The sequence below is a fragment of the Fundulus heteroclitus genome, chromosome 23 (genome assembly GCF_011125445.2).
Source record: "Fundulus heteroclitus isolate FHET01 chromosome 23, MU-UCD_Fhet_4.1, whole genome shotgun sequence".
NCBI classification, from domain to species: domain Eukaryota; kingdom Metazoa; phylum Chordata; class Actinopteri; order Cyprinodontiformes; family Fundulidae; genus Fundulus; species Fundulus heteroclitus.
In genome coordinates, this window is record NC_046383.1 from 12544943 (window position 1) to 12570083 (window position 25141).

The 25141-nt window shown below is 38.3% G+C and overlaps 1 protein-coding gene across 3 annotated transcripts in view; it reads left to right on the forward strand.

Annotated features, from left to right (window-relative positions):
* The window catches only part of fstl5 (follistatin-like 5), a 247596-nt gene that overhangs the window by 15840 nt on the left and 206615 nt on the right, over window positions 1-25141 (forward strand). Inside the window, exon 1 of one of the 3 annotated variants that reach the window (XM_021320641.2) lies at window positions 21533-21685. The exons of 1 other annotated variant lie outside the window; for it this stretch is intronic. In XM_021320641.2, the coding sequence (XP_021176316.2) occupies window positions 21552-21685 (134 nt within the window). In that variant the 5' untranslated portion in view covers window positions 21533-21551. Of the gene's footprint in view, window positions 1-21532; window positions 21686-25141 lie in introns of those variants that run through there. One more of the 3 variants, XM_021320642.2, reaches the window with a different exon arrangement.

A 25141-nucleotide genomic window follows, 5' to 3' on the forward strand; every position in this document is an offset into this window, starting at 1 on the left:
AGATTTTATTTTTGTTTTAGAGAAAACCTACTGTAGCAAAGCCTATGAGAAATAAAAGACAAACATACGTCTATCATTGATAACGCTGGGGATAACATGGCATCTTCAACCCCGGATAAAGTTTGTGTGGAGTAACAGATGCTTGTGGTTTTATTTTTAACAGCAATCACAGCAAATAAAACTGGGCACGAGTTGGGAGACAGTCTTCCTTGTTCTGCCCTTAAGTTTCAGAAGCTCAATGCCATTAGGATGCTAAATACAGTTTTGGGCTTCTTTATGTGCTAAATACAAAATCTTTGCCAGAACAGCTTTTGACACACAGGATTTTAATGCCAACCAAGAGTTGGTACTCCTACAAACAAAAAAAAAGCCAGCAAATAAATAAATGGATAAGTAAATGAGTTTAATAAAAAGTAATTAAGAAGGAAAGTAAATAAATAACAAGACATGTAAATAACTTACTAATTTAATTTAAGTAAATTAGTTAATAACTGAGTAAGTTAAAGGTAGTGGACAACCTTTTTTTTTTTAGCTTCCAGCTCCAGGGGGATCATCTTATTGGTTGTCCCACATAACAATCAGTGTGATGTGCCCACATAACACTGTTCCTTGTTAGTTTCCTCTTTCTGAATGTGTACGTCTGGTGTTTATGTGTCATTGCAGCGCCGCTCCTCTGACCGTATGCTTTGAAAATGACAAGAAGCAAACTGTCTTACAAGTTTATGACAAGATGATGAAGACCTCAGAAGACAGAAATAAGTCCAGAGTGCATTTGGGAGATTCTTTCACACATATGGACAGTTATTCAAAGGAAAATAAATAAATAAAACTGCTAAATGATTAGGATATGAAGAATAAATAGCTAAAAACAGTAATTGAGTAAAATTGTGTGCAGTTTACTTAATAACTAAATATGGGGAAAAATGAAGACTTATGAAAATCTATATTATAACAAAAATTATGTTATTATGACAATCTTTGCATTTTTTTGTACTTTTATTTAATCATCCTTTATCTCAGTTATATTTGGTGCCTCTTGACTCCCTTGCTTTACGACATAACCCTAGACAAACCTGAAGTTAAAGTTAAAGAGCCTTGGCACACTTAGGCAATATTCTGTGATTTGTACGTTATTTAACACACGTAGCTGTAGAGACAGGTTCCTCCATGCCTAAAAGGTTAGAATATAATGCAGCTGAAACTCAAACTACTTGTTGGACATTTGCTGTTGATGTTAAACTCCAGGTTGAGTAAACTGTTCCTTAATCAAAGTCAGGGTTTCTTGGTAATCTCTGTGGAGTTTCAACTAATCATAACTACAGTAAGCCAATAGGTAAGCTAATGATTAAGTTAGTATGTCAGTTAATTAGGATGTACTCAAGTAAAACAAAAAAATAACACAGCAGTAAAATAATTCAAAAAGGTGGTATGTTAGTAGATCAATAAGTAAGTAAATTAATACACTGGTGGGTTAGTAAATAAGCAAAAAAAAAAAAAAAGTAAATCAATAAATAAATAACTTAGGTTCAGTGTTATGACTAGGCAAGTAAAATAGATAAATGAGTTCATCTGTATGTTTTTAAGCAGGTCAATGAATAACTGCCTAACTAAAACAAATCCACTTCAGTTTAGTAAGTAAATGGTAAATTTTCTGATCACCAAAGGTGAGTAAAAATACTTAGTTACAGACTTATTGATGATGACATGCAAATATGTGTGGGTAACTTACTTCAGATTGAACACGCCAGAAGCTGTTTGGTAGTCCCAAGGAGACGTGTTGTTGCTTGTAGGATCCCTGAGTGAGTTTCACTGATCACTGAAAGCTCTTTGTCCATAAAACTAAACATCTACAGTCAAGCTGAGAACAAAGCAGGCCGCTAAATCAGAAAAACAGCGGAGGCTTATAACCACTCAAGTCATCGATCAGCTGAACTCTGGTTACCTTTGCAAGTTTCTTATTGTTTCCCAAACTTTCTTCTTTTACCAGCTTCAGAGTTGTTTTACTGTCCGTCAAAAGTTTAATGTGCAGTGTCTTATATGAGTATAAGGTGCTGTTTTTCTTGAAAAGTAAAAGTAGTTTGCAGAATCGATTTAAAGCACCTGCTGTCTCTGAGTATCATTTAAAATCCGTGTTTTATTTCAGAGGTTTCTCTGCTCAGATTTAGACTGCCTGCCAGGATTTATAGCAGATTAACTTTTGAAAGTGATTTAGCTTTCAAGCTCTGCAGTCGCTATCAGTGCAGAAAAAAAAATAACTTTTTCTCATCCTCCATTTCTCCCCCTGCAGGCTCAAATATTCCCACGATGACTAAATATTCCTGACATGCAAAACGTGATTTGTTTGTGTGACCCTTGCTTGTTTGGCAGGCTGAGTGTATCAAAAGTTAATTAGAAGTTTTGATGTGGAAATGGATGATTGGCAGAAATACATGCATAAAAATAGGCGGCACCACGCTGGATTGGTATTTTGCATCCACACACACACACACACACACACACACACACACACACACACACACACACACACACACACACACACACACACAGAGCTAAGACTCCCTGTGAGGATTTGTGACATTCCTTCATCATAGTAAAGTATAACTGTTCTGCTCAGAGGATTTATTGGGGAGACACGAAACACCTGCACAGATTCAAAGCCCTGCGTTATCACATTTTATATGCTTGAATTATATCTGAATGAAATAGATAACAGCCTCATAAAGTAGAGGTGGGGGATGATGCATTATGTCATCACAACATGCAGCCAACGGCTTTACACAAGGGCCTATCTCCTGCTTTATCTGTCATGTGCTGGGATGCACGGCTGCAATCGGCTTGGCATTTGGAGCCAAATGACTCGTGGATATCTGAGTGGTAGTTTTCTCAAGGGGTCAGAGAGAAAGCTGTAGACTGCTGGTGGCGGCACTGAAGCTTTAGTATGCCAGTGAACTCAGGCTTGTAAATGTGGGAAAGAAGAGTTAATTGGTGGATGCTCAATGATGAGTTTAAAGTTATTTCAGTGGCTTTTGAAACTTTATTAAATCCCTGTTGGACATTTAAAGGCACCATAAAAGTGAAATACATAACCACCCTTTATTATCTTACACTAAAACTATTATGGCGTTTGGCAGAACCTTATGTTTCATTTATACTTTCTTTAGGTCCCATTTAATGTTAAACACAAGCCAAGTTTACATGTTGTAGTTTTATCTGATGTCGATAAAGGTTCATCAAAGTTTATTACTTATCATGAACAATGTTGAAAACAGATAAATGCAACTGTATAATATATTATTTTCAAAGTATTCACGCACATTGAACTTTTTCATATTTCCCTCATGTTAACGCCTACAAAAGTATATTGTTTGGATTTTAGGAGAAAAAAAGAACATAAAGTAGTGAATAATAGGAAGAAGTACATGAGGCTGAAGGGCAAAGATACACGATTTTCAGACTGTTTACGTAAGACTTTGCTCTGTAGATAACTTGTGTATTTATTCAGCCCTTCTATTCAGATATCGTCTAAATCGGAGGTCACCAACCTTTTCGAAACTGAGAGCTACTTCATTGGCGTTGCGTCATATGAAGGGCTACCAGTGCTGACCTTTTAACTGGAAGAGTCAGAGTTAATCATACATTTCTGTAAAATAAACATATTTTTAAAATAAACATATATTTTTCATGCTTCGTTATAGATATTGTTGTCTTTAAATCTATATAAATGCAAGTGAGAATAAACAGGAAGAGGAAGGGAATAAAATTACGTTTAGATGCAGCTCACTGGCAGGTCGTGCTATAATTAGAACAGGCTCGTGGGCATCATGTTGGTGACCCCTGATCTAAATGAAATCTAGTGCAATCATTGAGTCAACAGACTCAACCTATGGGGCATCAGTATAAATGCAGCTGTGTTTCTGGCCTCAGAGGTTTGTTAGAGAACATTAGTGAACAACCAGTGTCATGAAGACCAAATAATGCAGCAGATAGATCAGAGAGAAATATGTGGTGAAGTTTAAACAGGGTTTGGTTATAAAACAATTGCCTCAAACTTTGAACATCTCACAAAGCACCAAAATCATGCTCTGGTGACATGATGCATGGACTGAACTTTTTGGCCCACATACAGAGTGCTCTGTGTAGTGGAAAACTAACACTGCAGATCACCATGAAAGCACCATGCCAACTGTGAAACAGTATGGTGGCAGAATGCTGTTGCCAAACACACAGCAGTCTGGAAATAATAATAAAAAAACGTCCCCTGGCTGAAGTTCCTCTTCCAGCAGGACTTGTCCTTACACAGAGAGCTGGAAATAATATCGCATACTTTAGACAAAATCCTTGGATAGACAAGTTTTTAACAAATGGCATTCTAAACTGAATTTGATTCCATTTTATTAATATTAAGATCAAATTGGAGGGTATTTAATTAAGTTAAGAATGTCCTGGTTATGTATCTCTATATAAATTAAATCTGTGAAAGAAAACATTTGTTGTGATCTAGGTTGTGTCAAATATTCATGTATGACCGAATCAAAGCGCAGACCTACAGCCTGAGAATTTGTAATACTCTATGAAATGTCATGGCCCACTTTTCAGATTATTTGTAAAAAAGTAAAAACACTTACCATTGTTCTTCCATATTGTGTGGAATTTTCACAAATAATCTGAAAAAAAAAAAAAAACACAAGTTTGTGGTTGTAAAACTGCAAAATATGAAAAATATCCATTGGTAGGAATACATTTGAGAGGCACTGTAAGTGCAGTGAAAATAAGCAGTTCCTAGATCCTCCTTTAATAGATAATTAACCATAAATCCCATTTGGGAATTTAGTTTATATAAAGTTCTGAGGGAATATTACACAGCATTTTGTTGAACATTTCACACGGATGTTCTTGACTTCATGAAGATTAGTTTTCTTAGGTCACAGAATATGTTGTATCACATGTACACGTTGAATTATGGTCCACATAAAAAAACTGCATTCACAATCAAAAATGTTGTGAAAAGAGTCAACAATACATCAAGGATAATAATATCAGGCTCTACAAGACAAAAGGAATGTTGGTCAAACTGGTGAACGTCAAAATTCCTTAAGTGATGACTGTTGTCATGGTGACAACAACTTCCTGTTCTGGGTTTTGTAGTAGCTACTACAGTAGACTAACCTAGCAAGCTCAATCGTCGTGTAATCTGTGCATCCACAGACACACGAGAATCCATCTTGTACTGTTCCTGCTTCAACCGTTTGTGACCAGAACCGGTCCGGGCCAATCTGTTGCAGTATTGGGATTTAATGAGCCCACAGCCAGACCAACATAAACATGGAAGTGCAGGAGGACGCACACATAGCTGCTGCTCTCACATCTGTTTTGTCAGAATCCAGGATTTCATCTTCTAAAGGAGAACAGCAAGAAGAGCCTTGGCCAGCTTAAACTTGTTGTGTTTTTTCATTTGATACCGTGATTGTCTAAAACCAATCTTTGGTAGGCGGGCACTAGGTGTCGCTTTGTCCAATCAGCTCAGAGAGTTCTGCTGAATGCCCCTCCTTTCCCCAAATGGATTTGATGGGAGCCGTCCCAGACTGATAACGTGCTAAATGGAGAGTGCTACACATTATCAAACTGGCTGGCTGGGTTAACAACAGGCCGCTGATAACAGGACAGGAACAACTCCTAATGAAATGTTTGAAGGGCTAACTAAAATTATGCATTTGACTATATAGCACTAGAGTTGCATAAAAAATACATCTGATGCTAATTTGATTTATAGGTGATCATTAGTTCGCATTAAGCTGTTGTGCAGCTGTAAAGCTCCTTCAGTGAAAGACTGTTGTTCCCTGAGTGCATAAAGGAGCGTTACCGCAGGTTCTTCCTCCCAGCAGCTGTGAGACTTCATAACCATATATATATATATATATATATATATATATATATATATATATATATATATATATATATATATATATATATATATATATATATATATATATATATATATATATGCCTGTGTATATGCATATTCTTTCATATAAATGACATACTTCTTAAATTTTTTGAGTCTGCTAGTTTTATAAACTAATATCTCTACGCTATTGTTTCTGATGGAGTACATTGGCCATCACTGTACAGTCTCTTATTTCTGTTTTTTTTATTTTTTATTTATTTACCCCTGGGTGTATCTACAACCTTCCATTCGTGTTTTACTTTACACCTGAATGTAATCACTGAGGGTCAATAAAAGGATATTTTAATTCTAAATTAATCTCTAACTTTATTTACTTGACTTGTTAAATTATCCAAATTTATCCAGTAAGACACGCAGCAGGTGAAGATTGTTTGCTAATTTAATTGGTTGTCTATCAAGTGAGCGCTGTCAGAACGTCAAAGTAAACTTTTTAAGTTTAGGTTCAGCGAGCGTGAAATTAGCAACACGCCTCATAACACAGAATCACACACGAGAGCCGCCCTGAACAAGCAGTTTTTATCGACTACTCATTCAGCAGTCCACTGCACCTCGGCAAGTTATGAAGCATCGGCAAAGTCTAAAGTTCACCACAATCACAGAGGCCTTTTTTTTTTTTTTTGGCGCTATAGACCATTTTCCATTTCATTCTCATACAGTTGAATCAGTTGTACATCTGAAGAAATATTATCTGAAAGAGTTGTGATAATAATCCATGTAGTCAAGGATGAGTGTGACATTTTACTTTTTCTTTCAGTGTTTAAGAACTCTGTTATGTCTGAGGTTTTAATGGAGCTTTGTGATGTGAAATGTTTGAAATGCTATTTATTTTTTAACACTTTACTGGATGAACAAAACACATTTTATACTAAAACAGTTAAATGGTAAATGGATTATATGGATTGTCACACTGACCACTCAAAGCTCTTTACACTGAAGCCACATTCACACAGTCACACTCACGCATATCAGTAGGCATTTTGGGGTTAAGTGCCTTGCCCAGGGGCACATCTACATGAGAATAAGGGAACCTGGAACTGAATACACAATCTTCAGATTGCAAAACAACTGCTCCACCCACTGAGCCACAGTCACCCAAAAAAATATTTTAGGTTGTTTTTTTATTGGCCTTTAGCTACGTGCTGGGAATGTTATATTTCTGTTGTTGAGAAAAATTATTTAAAACAACTTCAATGTAAACAGTAACATTGCCAATGAGGTTTCAAACGAAGGTCAAAAAAGGTTGATTCTGTCAGCTGTAACACAGATTTGAGTCGTGCAAAAAAACAATCGATTTTCTAGCCCATGAATACTAAGATATAGCTACCACTGGAAAAAAAGAAACGTATGAAATTAAATTATAATTTGCATTTTTATAAAAGTAATTAAAACAATGAGAGTAAAAAAATACATAGCATAAATCATTTAAAAATACAGAATAATAGAGTAATAAAGCTGAAATACAGAGAAGTGTATGAGAAAATAATTACTAAAAATGTAATGTTATGGTTGTAATAGAAAGCAGATAAATTACCAAAACGAAAAAGTGCCTAAATATTCTAAGCATATGGGGCTTCCTAAACTAAATCAGTAAATTCTTCTTATATAGGAACATTTTTGACCAATCTGTATAATCTGACCCAATCTGTATAATATGATTGAATTTAACTTTGTAAAGTGCCTTGAGATGACATGTTTCATGAATTGGCGCTATAAAAATAAAATTGAATTGAATTGAATTGAATTAAATCAATACTCTGAATTTTGATCTAAAAATATAATAATTGGTTAATAATTGAATTAATATTTTGTCCCATGTCCTTCTCTATGAAAGCCACATAAAAGACCGTAAAGTTATAAAGTGTTGCTGCCATTTCACCTTGTTAACAGAACTCCAGTCTTCAGTTTCAGGTTTTCACACAACACATTTTTGTGTTGAGTTTTGGTTGCTGATGCTCACTGAGTCCAGCCTGCATGTGTAAGGTCAAATAATCCTTGATCCTGTCCATCGGCATTTTTAGCCCGCAGTTTTTATCCCAGAACTAGTGGCTCCGTTCAATGCACCACTTGATGTGGTAAGCTGCATGCGGTCTAATTCAGAAACGTAATCACCAAAAGACCCGCTCCCAACCAGAACAACAGAAATCTGCTTTGAAAATGTTTCTGACTAGAAAATAAGATGTTTCATTTGATACTAAGATAAAACTATTGTTTCAAATTAATCAATTACGTCTGTATTTCAACTCAATCCAGTTTATTTATCCACAGAGGACAGTGGTTTGCATTGTGTAGTTGACTTTGCAGCAATCTCGCATAACGAGCATGCATGTAACAACAGTAGAAGGGAAACTCCCCCTAAAAAGTAAGAAACCTCCAGCAGAACCAGAACCATGCTTAACGTGAATGGCTATCTGCCAGGACCGACCAGGGGTTGAGAAGACAGAGCAGGGACACAAAAGAGACACAGAACCACTGATCCAGGAGTACCTTCTATGTGAGAGAAAAGTAAAAGGTTAAAGGCAATACAAGCTCCTTTAGTAGCTTCATCTAGGAAACAAAAACCCAGCTAGGCAGATGTGTTCAGAGCCCATTTTTAAGTCTATATGATGAAAAAGAGCGCACAGTTAGTTGCAGTAAAGGGTCAGCCAGCCTAAGGTATGTCTGGCACCGAAATGCTGTTAAACAATAAAAAACAGGGCCAATAGTTTCATCTATAGAATGAGAACATAAAGTTGTTGGCAGCAGTAGCCCAGCTGATACTTTCCTCCTGGATGGTGTCACAGCTAAACATTGCAGTCCAGGTAAAGAAGAAAAACACTGAAACATAAAGTTAAAAGCTGAATTAACATATTTCACAGCAAATCTGGTAAAAAAACCCAAAACATTAACCAGGAAGTGATCATTGGTGTTGCATTGTTAATATTTTTTTATTTCACATTGAAACTGATTACCCTCCATTTAAGAAAAGAAAAAGCGTATTGCTGCTCATCACCACATCTCACTGTTAAGGAAGAGGCCCAGAAATATGAAAGTAGAAGTATTTCATGTTTTCTAGTTGTTAAATAAATATGCTTGAAGACCTCTCATACCTTTTATGAAATATTCACATACTGTAACCCCCTATGGGAATGGAGTTAACAGGCGTTCTCTGTCATAATTTATTGTCTAACCACAGATTCTAATACAATGTGGTAAAATTTTTGTGCACATAAATTAACACATCTGCTTATTAATTTAAATATTTAATACCAAAAAAATTCGAGCAGTATTTGAAGGTTGGTTAATTACAAGGGATGTTTTTTTTTGTGAATCTATACAGATAGATTAATTATCTTAATGAATTAGGCCATTAGCATACATGGTCATATTTGATAGATTACGGTGATTATAAGAGCTCAACTGCTTCCTATTTGGACCTGGTCCAGAACGCTTGAGAAATGATGAAGCAATGCCAGGTTTTGGTCTAATCTACAGCTAAAATGAGATATTTACATTTACCGTGTATGCAAAGACATAACTTTTTATTTTCACGCTATCTAACATCAATCCAAAAATAAAGCGTTGCTGAAATTATTCATATTTGTGAAATACCAGACTAATGAGAGCCTTAATCACTTAAATTATTTATTTTACAGAAAATAGGAATAAAAGACTCAATATAAGAACAATATTAGAACAAAATACTGTACGAGTCCTTCTGTCTCCCAGCAGCTGCACTGGGCTGAGGGGTCATCTCAGGTCAGAGCTGGCTTATGAGCTCATCTAGCCGCTTCCTCTCAGCTGAGGATGAGCTCCAGCTCATACACACTACACCATAGAAGAAGGCTGATGCTACCACAAAGTAAAACAAAAAGTCTCCAGGAGCGCTCCCTGCACTCCATAAGGTCTCAGCCTCCTTAGCAGGTAGAGTCTGCTCTGACTCTGCCTGCAGAGAGCATCACTGTCGTGTCTCCGGTCCAGTTTATCAGCACCAGAATCAGCTTTAGTTGTCAGGAATGTGTTCACATATGAGGAGTTTGTCTCTGGAGTGTGCAGTGCTCACGATGTGTTTACTTGTAAAATAATACAATAGCACAATAACGAGGCAATAAAAATCAAACAAGGTCTGCAGTTTATTGTTCAGGTGAACGCCCACAGGAGTCCACTGTATTAATGTCAGTTCCCTGGGAGCTCACCAGGGTCAGTGGGGTGGGTCTGCGCCTGTGGAAATCCACCACCAGCTCCTTGGATTTGCTCCACTGAGTGGAAGATGGCTCCGCTGGCACCATTCCACAAAATCATGCGTCCGTACGCTGAGCCAGCCTCACCTGGGATCAGGCCGACTATGGCAAAGTCGTCTGATCGTTTCCGAGGATCGCAGCCTGGTGAGTTGATGTAAAAGTCTGTAGCATAGAGGGTGAACAGGAACGCTGCAGACCAGCCTGTCAGAGACACGGCCCTGTGTGGTAGTCCGGCATCCACTGGGATGGGTGGGGGTCCATTCCTGACAGCTGCAGCTCGTCCCTCAGAAGTCCTGGCTGGATGGTATTAAAGGCCAGGGAGAAATCAAACAGCATGATCCTCACAGGGCTTCCAGGCTTCACCAGGTTAGTCAGAGCTCAATGCTGGAGGTAGACGATGGCATCAGCCACCCTGAAGCCAGGCGGGTAAGCAGATGGACTTTAGGTTTTAGTCCAGCTGAATGGAGAATAAGTGGGCTTGGGCTTATTCTAGGTTTCTTGAATGCATGTGCGGTTGTTGCATGAATGAATCCCACCCACATGGGTGCTTCAATGATACATTCGTCCACAGAGTAGGTGCAAATTTGTGATTTCTTCAAATTTCAGGGTTGAGCTAAGCCAAAGGTAGCACTGAGCCATCCTAGCCAAAGGAAACGGATACTCGTCTTCCTCGCTGTAGAAAAATAAGTAAAATATATTGAATGCAAATATATGTTCTCAATATGTAGATCACATGTAAATGAAAGGCTGCACAGAGAGCAGAATCAATGTTAGCTGTCAGCAGATACAGCTGCGTGCACAGCTGGAAAGCTGCGGAGGAAGTGCTCAGGTTGCAAAAGAAAGATGCCGTACATCTTTGCACCAAAACATCTGTCAGCATGTCAGCTCAAATGAATGGTGGGTAATTACGCTATGACGGCTTTGTCAGTGGGTGGCATCGAACCGCCCAACTTTGGATATGTGACAAGACATGTCTTGTCGCTGCATCCCTCAGAGACAAGGTGATGCAGATAAGATGTCGTGTCAGTATTTCAAATCCAGAATTCAGTCGTGTTTCAGAGCAACGGGGATGTCATAAACAGACTGTGAGAACAGAGATGCACTTATTAAGCCTGCTTTAACAAATCATCCCAAGACTCCATTAGCAGAGAGAATAACGATTTCCTTTGGCGGTAAAGGTTTTTGCCGCACATTTGTATTTATGTTTTTTGAACTTCTAGAGAAACAATTAGGATTTGTAAATTATATGCACAGAGGGAAATGCTTTAATTAGTTATTCCTTTTGAAGCCATTTGAGAAATAATTAACATTGCACAGCTTTCATTTCAATATAAAAACCAAACAAATTCCCCAGCGTTCATTTATATTTGAATTAATCCAGTAAACAAAATGTAGCAACCTGTGAACTTTTTTTTTTTTTTTTTGCCAGCTATAGCCATTTGCACTAAATAAGCTTCCTGTTTGTTTTCACTGTTAGAAATTACAATGCTTAGTGAAAGGATTCGTCTGGGAATAAGATTCAACTGCAAGCAAAAAAGTCAAATAAATAAACGCAACCTTTCACTTTGCAACGATTTTGTTTTACCTCAATGTTTTCCTGCAGAAGAAGGGAATTGTTGCTTGTCTAGCCAATTCGAGTCAGCTGAAACATTTGCAGCTATAATCACAAGCTTTATTGTATAACTCTTTAAGAAAAAAAAAAAGTCCTTAGCTGGTCAGGAAGAAATGTGTTTTATGCTTCCAGCTGCTGCAGCAGCTTGCAATAAACACAGGGACTGGGCAGTTATCATGAGTGGCGACAGTTACTGCGTCTGAGCAGATGAAACAGCGCATAAGCACGGAAACTTCATCAACACAATGTCAAAGAAGAAGAATGTAACGGCGCGTGCCAGAAAATTTAATAGGCAAGTGATCTCCGGCAGCACAGTGGTAAATTTCCACAGCAGTGATTGTGTTTCTCCCAGGTTGTTCCAAAAACAAAAAAAAGGGAAGATCAGCACTACTGTACGCTTGTGCTTTACTGGAGTCCACAAAGCTGCAAGCTGAAAAAGAATTGGAAAAACAAAAGCCAATTGATCAGAGAAAGATGCTGTCATCATAAGTGCCACATTTGTCTGTCACAAAGACTGTGGTGATACTATCATTTTGGTAGTGTATACCGCCCTGCAGACTCAGAGGTAGGAAGAAGAAGAAAATAGGAGGGGCTCTGAAATTCTTAGGGGTTCAGGGTGTCTTCCCATCTGAGCTGGACAAACATGGACCCCCATTGGTAAAACAGAAAAATTTATTTAATTAAGCTGGAATCGGAGGTAAAGGGTGTGAGGGCAGCTCGTGTAGTTCATTGAAATGAAGGAGTGATTTACTGTTTTTGGGGCAATACTCAGAGTTTTCTAGAGAGGGTCTTTCTCAAAATGTAGAAACAGTTTATTGTTTCACATAACGTGATGCTATATGAGAAGTTGCAATTTCTTTATATTATTTTGACACAATAACAAAGGATGCAAATTACAAGAGAGGATTGGAGGTTGTGGCGCTGCTATCCTGCGATAAAGCTATGATCTACTGTCGGTTCATGGCGATTATACAACCCAGATAATGTGCAGTCCATCCATCTTTAGAAGAAAAAAAAAATCACTACAATCTGACAACATGGCTTTTGGCCAGCGTCTGGTTTTTTGGCATTTAAACAACTTAGTTTGGACTCATTTACCTCCTAAAACTTTAAATGCTGCATTAAACTAAGTGTCACTAAATTTATTATAGGCATAGTGAGCTTAAATGCAAGGACCTAAACAACGAATAAATAGTTATTGCAGTTCAGGCAGTTGTTCCCAGTATGCACATTGCATTTAGCAGAATTAGTACAGCAATAAATATGTGATATATTGTACAGCTCTTAGTTTAAGGCCTATACTACATTTTTAAATTCCATGTTACCTGAATTTGTACATTTACATTAATTATAACAATAATAATCACCCTTAGTTTTCATTGTGATGTATGTTGCCAGGAAATTTGTTTTTTACATGTAACCCATGCCAAAGCACCTTGAATTGTCTTGTTACTGAAATAGAAATAAGTTTGCATTACTGTGCCTTAGGGAGCAATGGGCTGCCACTGTGCTGCTTCTGGGGATCATTCTGGGCAACAAATCTTGCTCAGGGACCTAGAGTTTCAGTCTGTGGGATTCAAACTGGGGAACTCACAGGCTCTCCACGATGCGAGCATCCTGCTCTAACCATGCAACCTTGCTAACCTTATTTTAAACATCTTCCTTTAGTTACAGTTCCGACATGTCGTTTGATTCATTTGCTGGTAAAGCCTATTGCAGTTTTTTGAACTGCTGACATGGAAGCTTTGAAACAGTGCCGTCTTTTTCTTGTGAAAGATCTGGGAGCTGATGGTGTTAGAACAAGCATTTGAACTTGGCACATGCTGTGCGTTCTGAAAGCCCGTAAAAGAACAACTGACTGTAGTTGTTCAGGTCTGTCTGATGCAGTGTGCCGTTACTGCAGCACAATGCATCAGACAGATCCATATCAGTCTATCAATAAATGGACAGCAGGTTGTGAGCATTAATAAACCTGTTCTTAGAGTCAGACTGTAGAAGAGGGAGAGGAGGGAAGTTGACAAAGTTGGAAGTGCTTAAGGCTGCACAAAGAAGGACTGGAATGAGATGTCGGTCACAGCAGCAGCTACACAGCACGGTCTTCCCAGAAAATGCTTTAGACACTGCTTGATATTTGTCGCAGGTTGACTTCAGTCTACCTGTTACACTGAACAACCACAGACCACCAATTTAAACTCACTAGCAGGGATTTTCTTTCACAATGAAAGATTTGCTCATGACAATTGCACAGTGGGAACTTGGGTTCAGGAGTTTACCTGGAAATGCTTGTTGTTCTCAACCAAAATGTTCAGAAAAAACAGTTTCCAGGCTGAATGTAAATTTAGGATTCTTTGTTCTATATTGTCATAAATGTGGGCAAAAAAGACCCAGTTTTATTTTCATACTGTGCCCTGCAGTTGCCAAACTGACCAAAATATAATATTATCTAAATGAATTAATTAATAGTGACTTGCTTTTTCTGCAGAATGTGAGTCTGATTGATTTTACAGTCAATTAGTGTTTATTTCCATCATCTACGTCATGCTAAAATGTGCCAGCTGGCATGTCTAATTTTGAATTCATTATCAGTTTTTTTGCGGAAAATGTCCATCTACCCATTTTTAATAGCTGTCTATTCTTCATAGGAAAATGGGGGATGGAAGTAGGGTGGCGTTGTGCATCAAATTAGGAGACCGCCGTGTGTGTGTGTTTGTATGCATGTGTATGTGTGAGGGGGGGTGGGCGGTTGACAATCCATCAGAGAAAAATAGCATGCATGTGTAAATGTACAGTATTTAACAATTAACATGTTTGTGGAAGGAAAGCTGAGATACATGCATGTACAGGGTGAACGTGCAAACTCCACACAGGCAGGGCTTGGTTTAATCCCTTAATCCAAATTCAAACTGGGGGTGAATGACACACTTCAGAAGTGGCTGCTTCACTCGTGTTTGCCAAATTTCTTTTGAGTACCACTATAGCTCAACCTCTAAAATTGTCTCCCCTGTTTACTGTTGGCTGTTCTTAATTCCAGGGCTTGGTGCATGCCCTGGGTTGTTGGGGGACTGGTTCCCAGGCTTGCCATTCATGGCTGGGGTGGCAGTTTGGCTGGGTCATGTGGGGCTGGTGCCCAGCATCTCATTTTATGCCTCTTTGACCTGTGGGCTGCGTCTCCTGTGCCTCACTGATGACCTACCTCTGTGTGGAGCGGCTTCTCTGGGGTGATGCGTTGTTTCTGCTTGTGACCGCTGTGGCCTTCTGGAGCCAGGTCCACCTGTTTTTCACTGGTCTTGGGTACTGGGGGTACAGCTGTACAGTACAACTGTGCACCTCCATGTAACAAACTTGCTTATAGCCTCAGGTCCAACATCGACAATGATTGCAGATAACTGCGGCCGCCTCGGGTTCTTGGATCACAATTTCGAGGATGCAGTGTTCAGATCAGGAGGCAGCCTAGCCTAGAGCAGGACTAGGACTGAGCTGAAAAAGGTCATCCAGAAGGCAAAGCACGGGTACAAGTAGCACGCTTCGACTCTCCAAGCAGCAGGTCTGAACATCCAGATGGAGCATCTGCCTCTTAAGGTACTTGCTACGCCAAGTACCTTAAGGAAGATCAGGAAGATGCACCAACTTGCTGGGATTTTTCTTGACATCTTCAACATCTGCCTGCTGCTCTCCATGGTCTCATCATCATGGAATTCATTCATCGTTGTGCCCAAGAAATCAACTGTCAGCTGCATCAGTGATTACATCATGAAGTACTTGAAATACATCAAGGACACAAGGGAGAATCGCTCTAAATAGGATGCTTTCTTGTTGGGACTTCAAATGGCTCTGACTCATCTGCAGCAGCCTAACACCTATGTTAGGTGGACTTCAGCTCAGCCTTCAACACCATACTGCAAGAACAGTGACCTCAATGCTGGAGCCGTGATGCACACATTCATACACAGGTACTTGGGGTTAAGTGCCTTGCCCAGGGGCACATCGACATGTGGCAAGGGGAAGCTGTAATCAAGCCACAGTCGCCCCATATTGTAGAGGTCCACAATCTGGTGGTGCTCCAGGAACAACATGATCCTGAACACCAGTAAGACCATGGAGGTTATAGTAAATTATAGGAGAGCCATGAATACTAAATTCACTCCTCTGCATAAAAGGGGAGGAAGTGGAGTGTGTGAACAGCACAAGGTTCCTGGGCATTCACGTCTCCTCTGACCTCTCATAGACTGTGAACACCTCCTACCTGGTGAAGAAGGCTCAACAACGGCTCTTCTTCCTTAGGAAACTGAAACAAACTGGACTTTCTACTCTGCTGCTCATAAACGTGTATGGAGTCACAACAGACATCATTCTGTGTCTCAGCGTAAGAGTGGGGTACCGCTGGTAGTGAGGACATCACAGGGTATTGTGGGATGCCATATACAAAATCTGGACAAAATGCTGCACTAGCCCAGAAAAGGGCCAGACGCATTGTCACTGATCACACCCGCTATTTAAATAATTGAATATAAAATTTTAGCAGATGCTAGGCACTATTTTCACACTTTTCAGCTTGTCAGGAAGTGATATTTGGTACATTTAACTTGATTTATTTTTTTTTTATCTGAAAATGCCTTACTAACTACTAACAATATAATTCTTCCCGTTCTGATAAGTCCTTCCCTCCTGGTAAACAGGTTAAGTTTAAATTTTGCTTTTTCTTTTCAAAGTCTATTTTTTTCCTTTTTTAAGGTATTCTCTATAAATGCTCCTTCTTAATTTTTCCACAGATGTCTTTAAATTGTGTCTGTGTGCTCTATATATATATGAATTTTGAGGCGGTGTCTCACCAAAATGTTGTTATGATTACATCATGACTAAAATGACTCCTGATTCTTTTATTCTTGATACACACCCACAAAACACACTAATTTCTACACACAACAAAACAAACAACTGGTTGAATGCCATACAAACACAGGTTGCTACAACATCAATGTGGTCTGCCTACTTTGATGCTTTATTGACTCTGAATTTAATATAATCAAACACATAATTAGGATACTGTGTTTAGATATTCTTTTTGTAGAGCAAGCCTCCCCCAGCGCATGTAGGTAATCAGCTTCTCTATATGACATGCCTGAAATGCAGAGACAGGACACATGAAAGAAAAGAAAAACCCTACAAGTGGTTGTAATTTATTTATTTTTTTCCCAGTGTGTCAGAACAATGGTCAGATGAAGTTAGTTTTCCAAGGACTCTTGGTTGGAAAAAAAAAGCTTCTTGTTATATTAAATATTTGTAGAAATTGTTCTTCTATTGTTAGTTGTTAAGTGAATTATTTAACCAGTGAGCCTTTATTTTTAGCCCAATTATTTTTAGGGTTAGGGTTAAACAAGTATTTTACAATACTTTTCTGAACTGTTAAACAAACTAATATTATTAAACTTCTGTAAATCTCGTCTATGTTTTATGCTTTTCTAGGATTCTGAAGGCATGACAGGATTCTTGAGATTTACTGGCTAAACAGTTAACGTACATCCCTTTTCTTGTGAATATGAACAGTTTAATAATATTATTACTAATACTACTACTACCACTATCAATAATAATAATAATGCCTTTCAGAGCACTCATGGACACTACACATCCAACAGCCGTTCATCCATAACCTATCTTCGCTTGTACTTGCAGGGTTGGATGTCCATTACAGGGCAACACAGGGACGCACAAACAAATAACCATGCACACAAGTACACTCTCAAATCTGGGGGCAATTTAGAGACACAAATTAAAAGTGATGTTTTTGGACTTTAGGATGAAGCTGAGAGAACATGCAAATGGCATTCAGAAAGAGCCACGGCTGGGGATTCAATCCCAGCACCTTCTTTCTGCAAGGCAGCAGCGCTACAAACTGCCTACAATTCAAAATCCAATTACAAAATATATTTGAAGCCAAGTCCACATAGAAATGGACTTTTATCGGAACCGTTTTTGTGTCTGTCCTTTCTAAAGAGTTTGCCATGAACAATGTGATGTAACCCATTCACAAATGCAAAATGACACGGTAGGAATTGTGCACCTAAAGCTTGTTGTTGCAATGTTAAGGGTCAGGTTAAAGCCGTGGCTTTCAAATAGTTGTAAACTGATTATTTACATCACAAGCTAGCAAATTAAAAGTAGTCATCTGATATGGCATTTTATAATTTCAGGCCCGTAATACCTTGGAGCTCTCAGCTCCTTTACTAATTAGTCCTTTATAGAGTCTGAATTGGGTCTTGTATCTAAATTGTTGGATGTAAAATTAATGCTAAAATTATAAATTTCTTCAGGCACCAGCCCAGAGATGGTCATCTAAAGCTCTATGTCCAGATAGTTATTACAAGTCTGTAAACTCTTGGTTTGAGCTCATTCAGTGGAAAATTATTTCTGTTCTGTGCTGCAAATAATTCATGAAGTTAAAAACAATCAGCACAGCTTGGAAACTGCTCTCTAAATTAACTATAAACAATTATGACAACTGTGTTCCAAATCCTCATTAACGAATTAGCAGCATGAGCCTGTTATCAGTGCGGTAATTAAAATCTTTGATTAACACCACCTGGAAGTGAGGAGAATATCTTTCTCTTCATTGCTGGAGTTGAGCTGAGAATAGTTTAGAAAGTGTGGTAACGGCTTCTTTGAAAAATAGCACATGCTTCTAAAGGTTGGTATTTTGAAATATGTCCTTTAAAATAAAGTCTGTTGTAATTCAGCTATGATTCTCTACCTTCTTCCTGTAAAGCATACAGTAGGTCGCCTGTCAATTGTGTCAGCGTGGAAATGCTTTCTGTGTCCTGTTTGTACTGCCGCTCAGATTGCTCACTCTACAAACTTGGGAAGAAATATTTTGCCCTCGCAGAGAATTGAGGCAGCCTTTTCTGCAGGGTGGAGGACTTTTTTTATTGCTTTGACTTCAAACACTATTTCCTCTTGCTGTTCTGAGAATATGCAGTGAGCGTAAAATGTTTCGTTCGCCAACCAGCTCCACTAACCTCTAGGCCAGTGCTGCCCCTTTTTATGAACTCACTTTACCATTTATTAACTGACTCACCGACTACAGGTTCCGCTGAATGAAATGTACCACGGTCTGTTTAGGTTGTTGGAGATTTCCAAACTGCTGCGCCATCAGAAAGCAGAAAATATGTAGTTTTTTTTTCTTCTTCTTCTTCGTCTGAAGGGCTGGTTCAATGTCATGCACATCACAGAGGCAGATCAAGTTACTTTGATGCGCCACAATAATAACAAAGCAGTCGCAGGTGCTGTACTGAATTTGTAAAACGGATTCATGAAGTGGACCTGTTACATGAATTCTGCATGAGTTCCTCGTTTGGAGATGCATTTGCAATCATCCCGCTCTTGCTGTGTTGTCAGAAACTGCTCCGTCTGGGAGATTGACACATCCCTTTTGCCATTTTTCAATAAATGCAAGAGCCAAACAGAGGCGCTATCCTTGGGGGAAAGAGTGTTTCCTGTGGTTCTGGTTGTGCTTTGAAGTGGAAGGAATCCTTATCGGTATACAGTGATTCCAGGGGATGTATGAGCAAGAGTGCGGGCTGTGAAAAAAAAAAAAAAAAGAAAAACTCCATTACAGCTTTGCCAAACAAGACATGCAAAGGCAACCGAGCTGCTTGGGTAGCGCATAAACAACAGATGTTCCAGTCTTCTCCATATATCACACAGACAAACTGTAGTGCTTCAAATAATTGATCTGCACATAAAAATACAGCTGAGCAGGCTTAAAGAGATCTGCCCACCGGGGGTCAGGGATGTGTCAGCTGAGTCATAAGGTGGAGAGGGACGGGGGGGCAACAAAAGCAGATTTTTCTGCTGAGTAGAGCCTGCCTCCAGTGACCTCCATGACAATTTGAATAATTTCAACCGAGCCTCTGTAGGGAATCATTGGTTAACGGGGCAAACTGGGAGCAACCAGCTCATCCCTGCAGAATGAAAAATGTCTGCGAACTTCTGCTGCAACCCCATTTCTCAGCGGTACAGGTGGGCTTCCTTTTGACTGGAAAAAACATCCTGGTGAAGATGGTAATGTTTTCCAGCGAGGACCAGCCACGGGAGCTTTAAAACATCAATAACAGCAGCAGGAAGGACTTCTCATTTATTCTAAGGCCCGTCGTGTTTTTTTCAGTCTGACGTTTGTAGATTCATAACTGCTGAAAGTTAAATGAATTTATGTGTATTCCATACCCAGTAAATAAATTAAACATGAAATATATTAAATATATTAATTCAGAATTCAGAATTACCATTATAAAAACTTTCTCAGCGCTTCATATGTGCCCTGAATATCACTGGAGCTCAGATTCCCTTGCTCTGACAATAATGCACATCTGTACAGTAACCAGCAACGTTGCAGTAATTGTAATGTGAACTGCAACCCCCAAAAAGCTCATTAAACCTGACATTTATGCTGATAATGACTGTACAGGAACTCCCAAGTGCCACCTAATATCTCAGCTTCTAACTAGAGTTTGACAAGTCATTTTTTTAATAATCTAACTATAATTTCTTCAAAATGTGATCAACTGTTCAGATCAACTTTTTAAGCTGAGTCAGTTGTGATTTGGCTGGCAGCATAATTAATTTAAAAACAACTAAATATCTGTTGGGACAGTGCATAAAAATACAAACTGTCATCTGGCATTTTACGGCACAACCCTGGTAATTAACTTTTTTTTTTTTTTTTTTACTTCTTTAATAAAGGCATTAATATGCTGCCAAATCCTCAATATTTTCACATCTGACAAATGCTGCAATGGAATGATTGAAGATGAGTCAAAGAAAATGTCTTATTTGTTGTAAATATCATTCGTCACTAAAATATGAGTTTCCAGTAAAGCATTTTTTGTCATTATGAAAAAGATCTAACACCAGCGACAACCTCCCTGTTTATCATAACACAGAGAATTTAAAACCTTTAGCTGCTATTTCCCTATCTCAGAGTTACGGTTGAACCAACTTCTGTTCAGTTTCAAATACCAGCCAGAGAATCTGCATCGTGAAGTTGTTTAAATCAGCCTGTTAGACTGGACTGGTATCCAGCATCATGTATCCCCACTGACATGACAAACTGTAACAAGTGTAGCTGAAGGCTAATAGAAATGTTTATGCTGTGTCTTACAGCAGCTGGACTTTGTTCCACCATAGCACAAAGTGTAAACTACAAAATGCAGCTCAAGTTTGATCAAGGTAATGGGGAGAGTAGTCTGTTTGTTTTGTTGAAGCATCGCTTTTTTTGCTTGCTTTGGACTCTCACGGTGTAGTAGTTTTGTCCTTAATCTCCTTCCAGTCAATTTTTGCTTTTCTTTGTATATTTTTGATTCATGCGCCTTTGAATATCTCGTTAGCGTAAAAACTTTATGCATACACAATTGTGACCCTGGTCTGCATATTTGTTGAATGCGGCCAAGAATGCAATGTACCACACTGATGTTTCGCATTCTTTGCAATTTGATCCTCAGAGATATTACCAGCTCACAGACATTTTCTCCTTCCACTCTTTGAAAAACTTCAAAGGAAAAATTTACATGTAGAGTAATTTCAGTCTGATATCAGTAACACTCAGGCGCCACAAGGACTTGATTGGCTGTTTTTGCGTCTGTTTCCCTTCAGCTGTTCCAGGGTGGCAACGAGTCTGCTACAATGCTGCAGGTGCAACCAGCGTGTCATCTGATCTCAGCTCCATACACTGAGCTGGGATCACTTTGAAAAAATACTGTGCTGTATGAGCAAATGCGTAATTAAGGTGCAGAGATGTAATGTTGGGATCCGCAGAAACCACCATTTAACTGTGATGGGAGGCAGTGTTTCAACTGGTAAGGTTTCTCTATGGCTGCAGAGATGTCTCCCTTTCTTTCAGTAAGTATTTTACTGCAACCTGAGCTTACCTTCCCAGCATAGCTTATTAAAGTAATGTGACTAATGCTAACAGCATGGGCTTGTCTGGGGCTGTGGTGATGTGATGGAGAGTCAGACACATTAGAGAAGTTTGTTCTTAAGCCTTTTTACCTTGAAGCCATTTAAAATCAAAATCGGAATTTAAATAGGTTTTTTAAGAAAGGTCAGAAGTGGTTGCTAAATTATCATTACTCTGTTTCACCACCATGTTACTCCAGGAGAAAGGTTGGGGTCAAGACTAGTTGTCATTTTTCTTTAAAACGCAAACTGAGGGAAATACCCGAGAGTGTTGAAATAGCTAAGGCAAGGCTGAGTTCTCTAAATGAAAAGAAAACTAGAGTTTGTGTTTAATTTCTCCTGACACAGACGGCACATTGGACACTTTAGTCAAGGATTTAAGCAACATAGTTTTTTTTATTGAAGGGATATTTTGGGTTAAAATTTGGCAAGGCAACAATTAAGGATATAAAAATGAGGACAGCTAAACACCAGGGAGAGAATGAAGGTGCTGAAGGCTTAACAAGGGGCAGGTGTGATGATTAAGAAATCAAGTCCAGGTCTGAGGGGACCAGAGAATGTGGACCACAATACAAATGGAGAAGACATGTACAATATAAATAGAGATACTTAAATGTTTCTGCTCAGTTGGAGCATGCATACTCCCAGCTGTTGGACAAGACGTGTCTGATAAGCAGTTCATTTCAGATTTTCTTTGACTTGCCTTTAGGCTTGCATGACCTGGGAGAACACACACCTAGTTAGTGAAGTAGGTTAATTAGTGCAGAAATGAAAAGCTGTCTTTTTCTTATTGGCGGATGGTCAAAAGGAAATAATAAAAAGAAACTAAAATGTATCTCCCTAAATGTAGAGAACCCATTGCTCTAGAAAACGATTCCTCCTGTAAACATTTCAAACAGGAACAAATTAATCTAGGAGGTTTCAGAAACTGTGTTATTATGAACAAACTGTCCCCTTTTTCACGCTGTATAATCCACAACATCTGTTACTTTTTTGACAGCTGCTGAGGCAGCCATGACCAGCGTTGGGAAAGTTACTCTAAAAAAAGTATTTAATTGAAGTTACTGAATACTTCTTCAAAAAAGTGAGCTAGTGATTGAGTTACAATATTTTAAAAGCAAACCTCTATCCAGGGGAATTAACTATTCTGTTACTTTAAAAACCTGTTTAAACATGTAAAAGCATCTGGATCCCCTCTTAATAGAATTTCAAAATGCATGTTGAAATGTTTATTATAGAACTTAACATATGATTAATAAACAAACACTTAACAAAAGCAACTACAAACAGGAAACACTGTACATGAGTCTAATCTATTCAAATGTTTCTGTAGGATAATAAGAAATGAGACACCAATCAAACTCCATCTTGTAGATACAATAGTTTATCTAATTGTAATATCACAACAATTCGACACAACAGATGCTTTAGATCTTATATTTATTGCACATTAATTGGTTGCAATGGGCTTTCAAATAAGTATGAAATTAAGTTAGGATTGTCAATCAATGTACTGTTGTCCAAATTAAAGAAGCCAAATGGTCACCACTTCATATTTCATCTGTAGTCCCAGGCCAGGTACAATTGTTTTTATCCCACAGAAAAGTAAACAGCTGAAGTGGTTTCAATGCAATATTGTAATGTATGTTTACTGCATAGTAAAACTAAGGTATAAAAATGCAAATGTGTAATGAAAGACATAAAGTCCATGCCTGTCTTTAGCCATTGACCAGCTATGTCAAGCCCCACAAGTGCTGCTCTCACAGGAGAGGCCTGGTAGAGGCTCCTGTTTTCATTTTATATTCAAATATAAAGCATTATTTGTCAGATCCAACTTTAGCTTCATCCATTCTAGCCATTAAACTGGTGTTTGTATCTCAAAACAAGAAGCTTGTCATGCCTCTCAGCAGAGAGCTCAGACTGCTGGATAGCCTCGCTCCTTCTCCTTTGTTCACTGAGCTCCTGTCGACCTCAGCTGAGTTTCTGCTGTGACACAGTTGTTCTTGGTGACTAGTTTTGCTCAAGGATGTGACTTTGGATAGAAAAAGTAATGTATTAGATTACCCATTAGTGAAGAAAGTTACTGCTTATATTAACGTTGTTATTCCCATCACTGCCCATTACTCGCAATACTTCTTGTAATGTTTTGTTGATTTTGACTTGAACTAGTTCTCATTTATATTTAACTACTGATTGTTACGGAGATCACCTTTGAAACGTTAGAAAATACTTGTTTTCTTGACTTCTCTCTGTATAACAATTTTAAGAGTGCAGGGGCCTCAGAGGTACCTCATTTTATAATTTATTTATCCTCCCTCACTGGTTTCAGTTTGCTTTGTTATATGAAGGAAAAAGAAGGATGTCTAAAATATGAAATCATTGGTTTATGACATCCAGTGTTCGGTGCATGCAAAACATGGGGAAAGGGCATTTTCTAACAATGGCCTTTTTATTGGAACAAACTACAGACCTGCAGCTGTGCAGCTAAACTGAACTGATGAGTTTCCCACACGTATTCAGGACAATGGAGAAAACATCAACTCATCTTTTATTGCTACAGTCTTTTATTTTGTATATTTTATTTATTTATTTTGTATACTTTGTACTGATAACAGTAAGTTTTTTAAATTTTTTGTCTATTTAAAAGAGGCTACTCTTGAAACTGAGGCTCTGCCCCAGTGAGATATACCTTTATAAATAAATGTGAAATAAAAAAATACAACTTCCACATTGTTAGTTGTATATGTTTGAAACTTGGTTTTAGACTGTTGCAAAGTTTACATTAACACCTGCTTTGTTCTTATTGATACTGTCAGTAAAATGCTCCCCAACACTTCATATATTTATCCATACATTTTGAAGGCACCTTTGGTTTGGATCTACAGCACCTCGGTTTTGACATTTGCTACAATCCTGATTGTTACTTCTAGAATGGTCTTTGTTTTGCCTGTTTCTGTTATGGAGCATTAGTGAAGAAAAAGTCTGAAATTTTCTAAACGGCAATTAGATTTCTATTTGGTTTTTGATAATATTGCATGCCAATCTTGAAATTGGTTGTGGGTTCAGTCCCCAGTCATTTGACAGCGAGCAAATAAAAAAGACATGCCGCTGACATGTCTGCTGCTGTGGGTCTGACAGTAAAATAGACTGCAAGTACAAACCTAAATATCTATAACTGTGATAAGATTAAAAACTACAAGTGCTTCTATGATGTGGATGGGGTTAAAGGATGTGTATGTATAGAAATCCATGTTTCCATTTGAATTGACTAGTCATAATGTTTTGTATGGTCTTATTGCTCTATTTCTAAAAATCTATATGGATTTAGTACTTTTGTTTGCTTTTATTCGAGAAGTTGATCACTGATCATGATTTTTTTTTAACCTTAAGTATCTATAG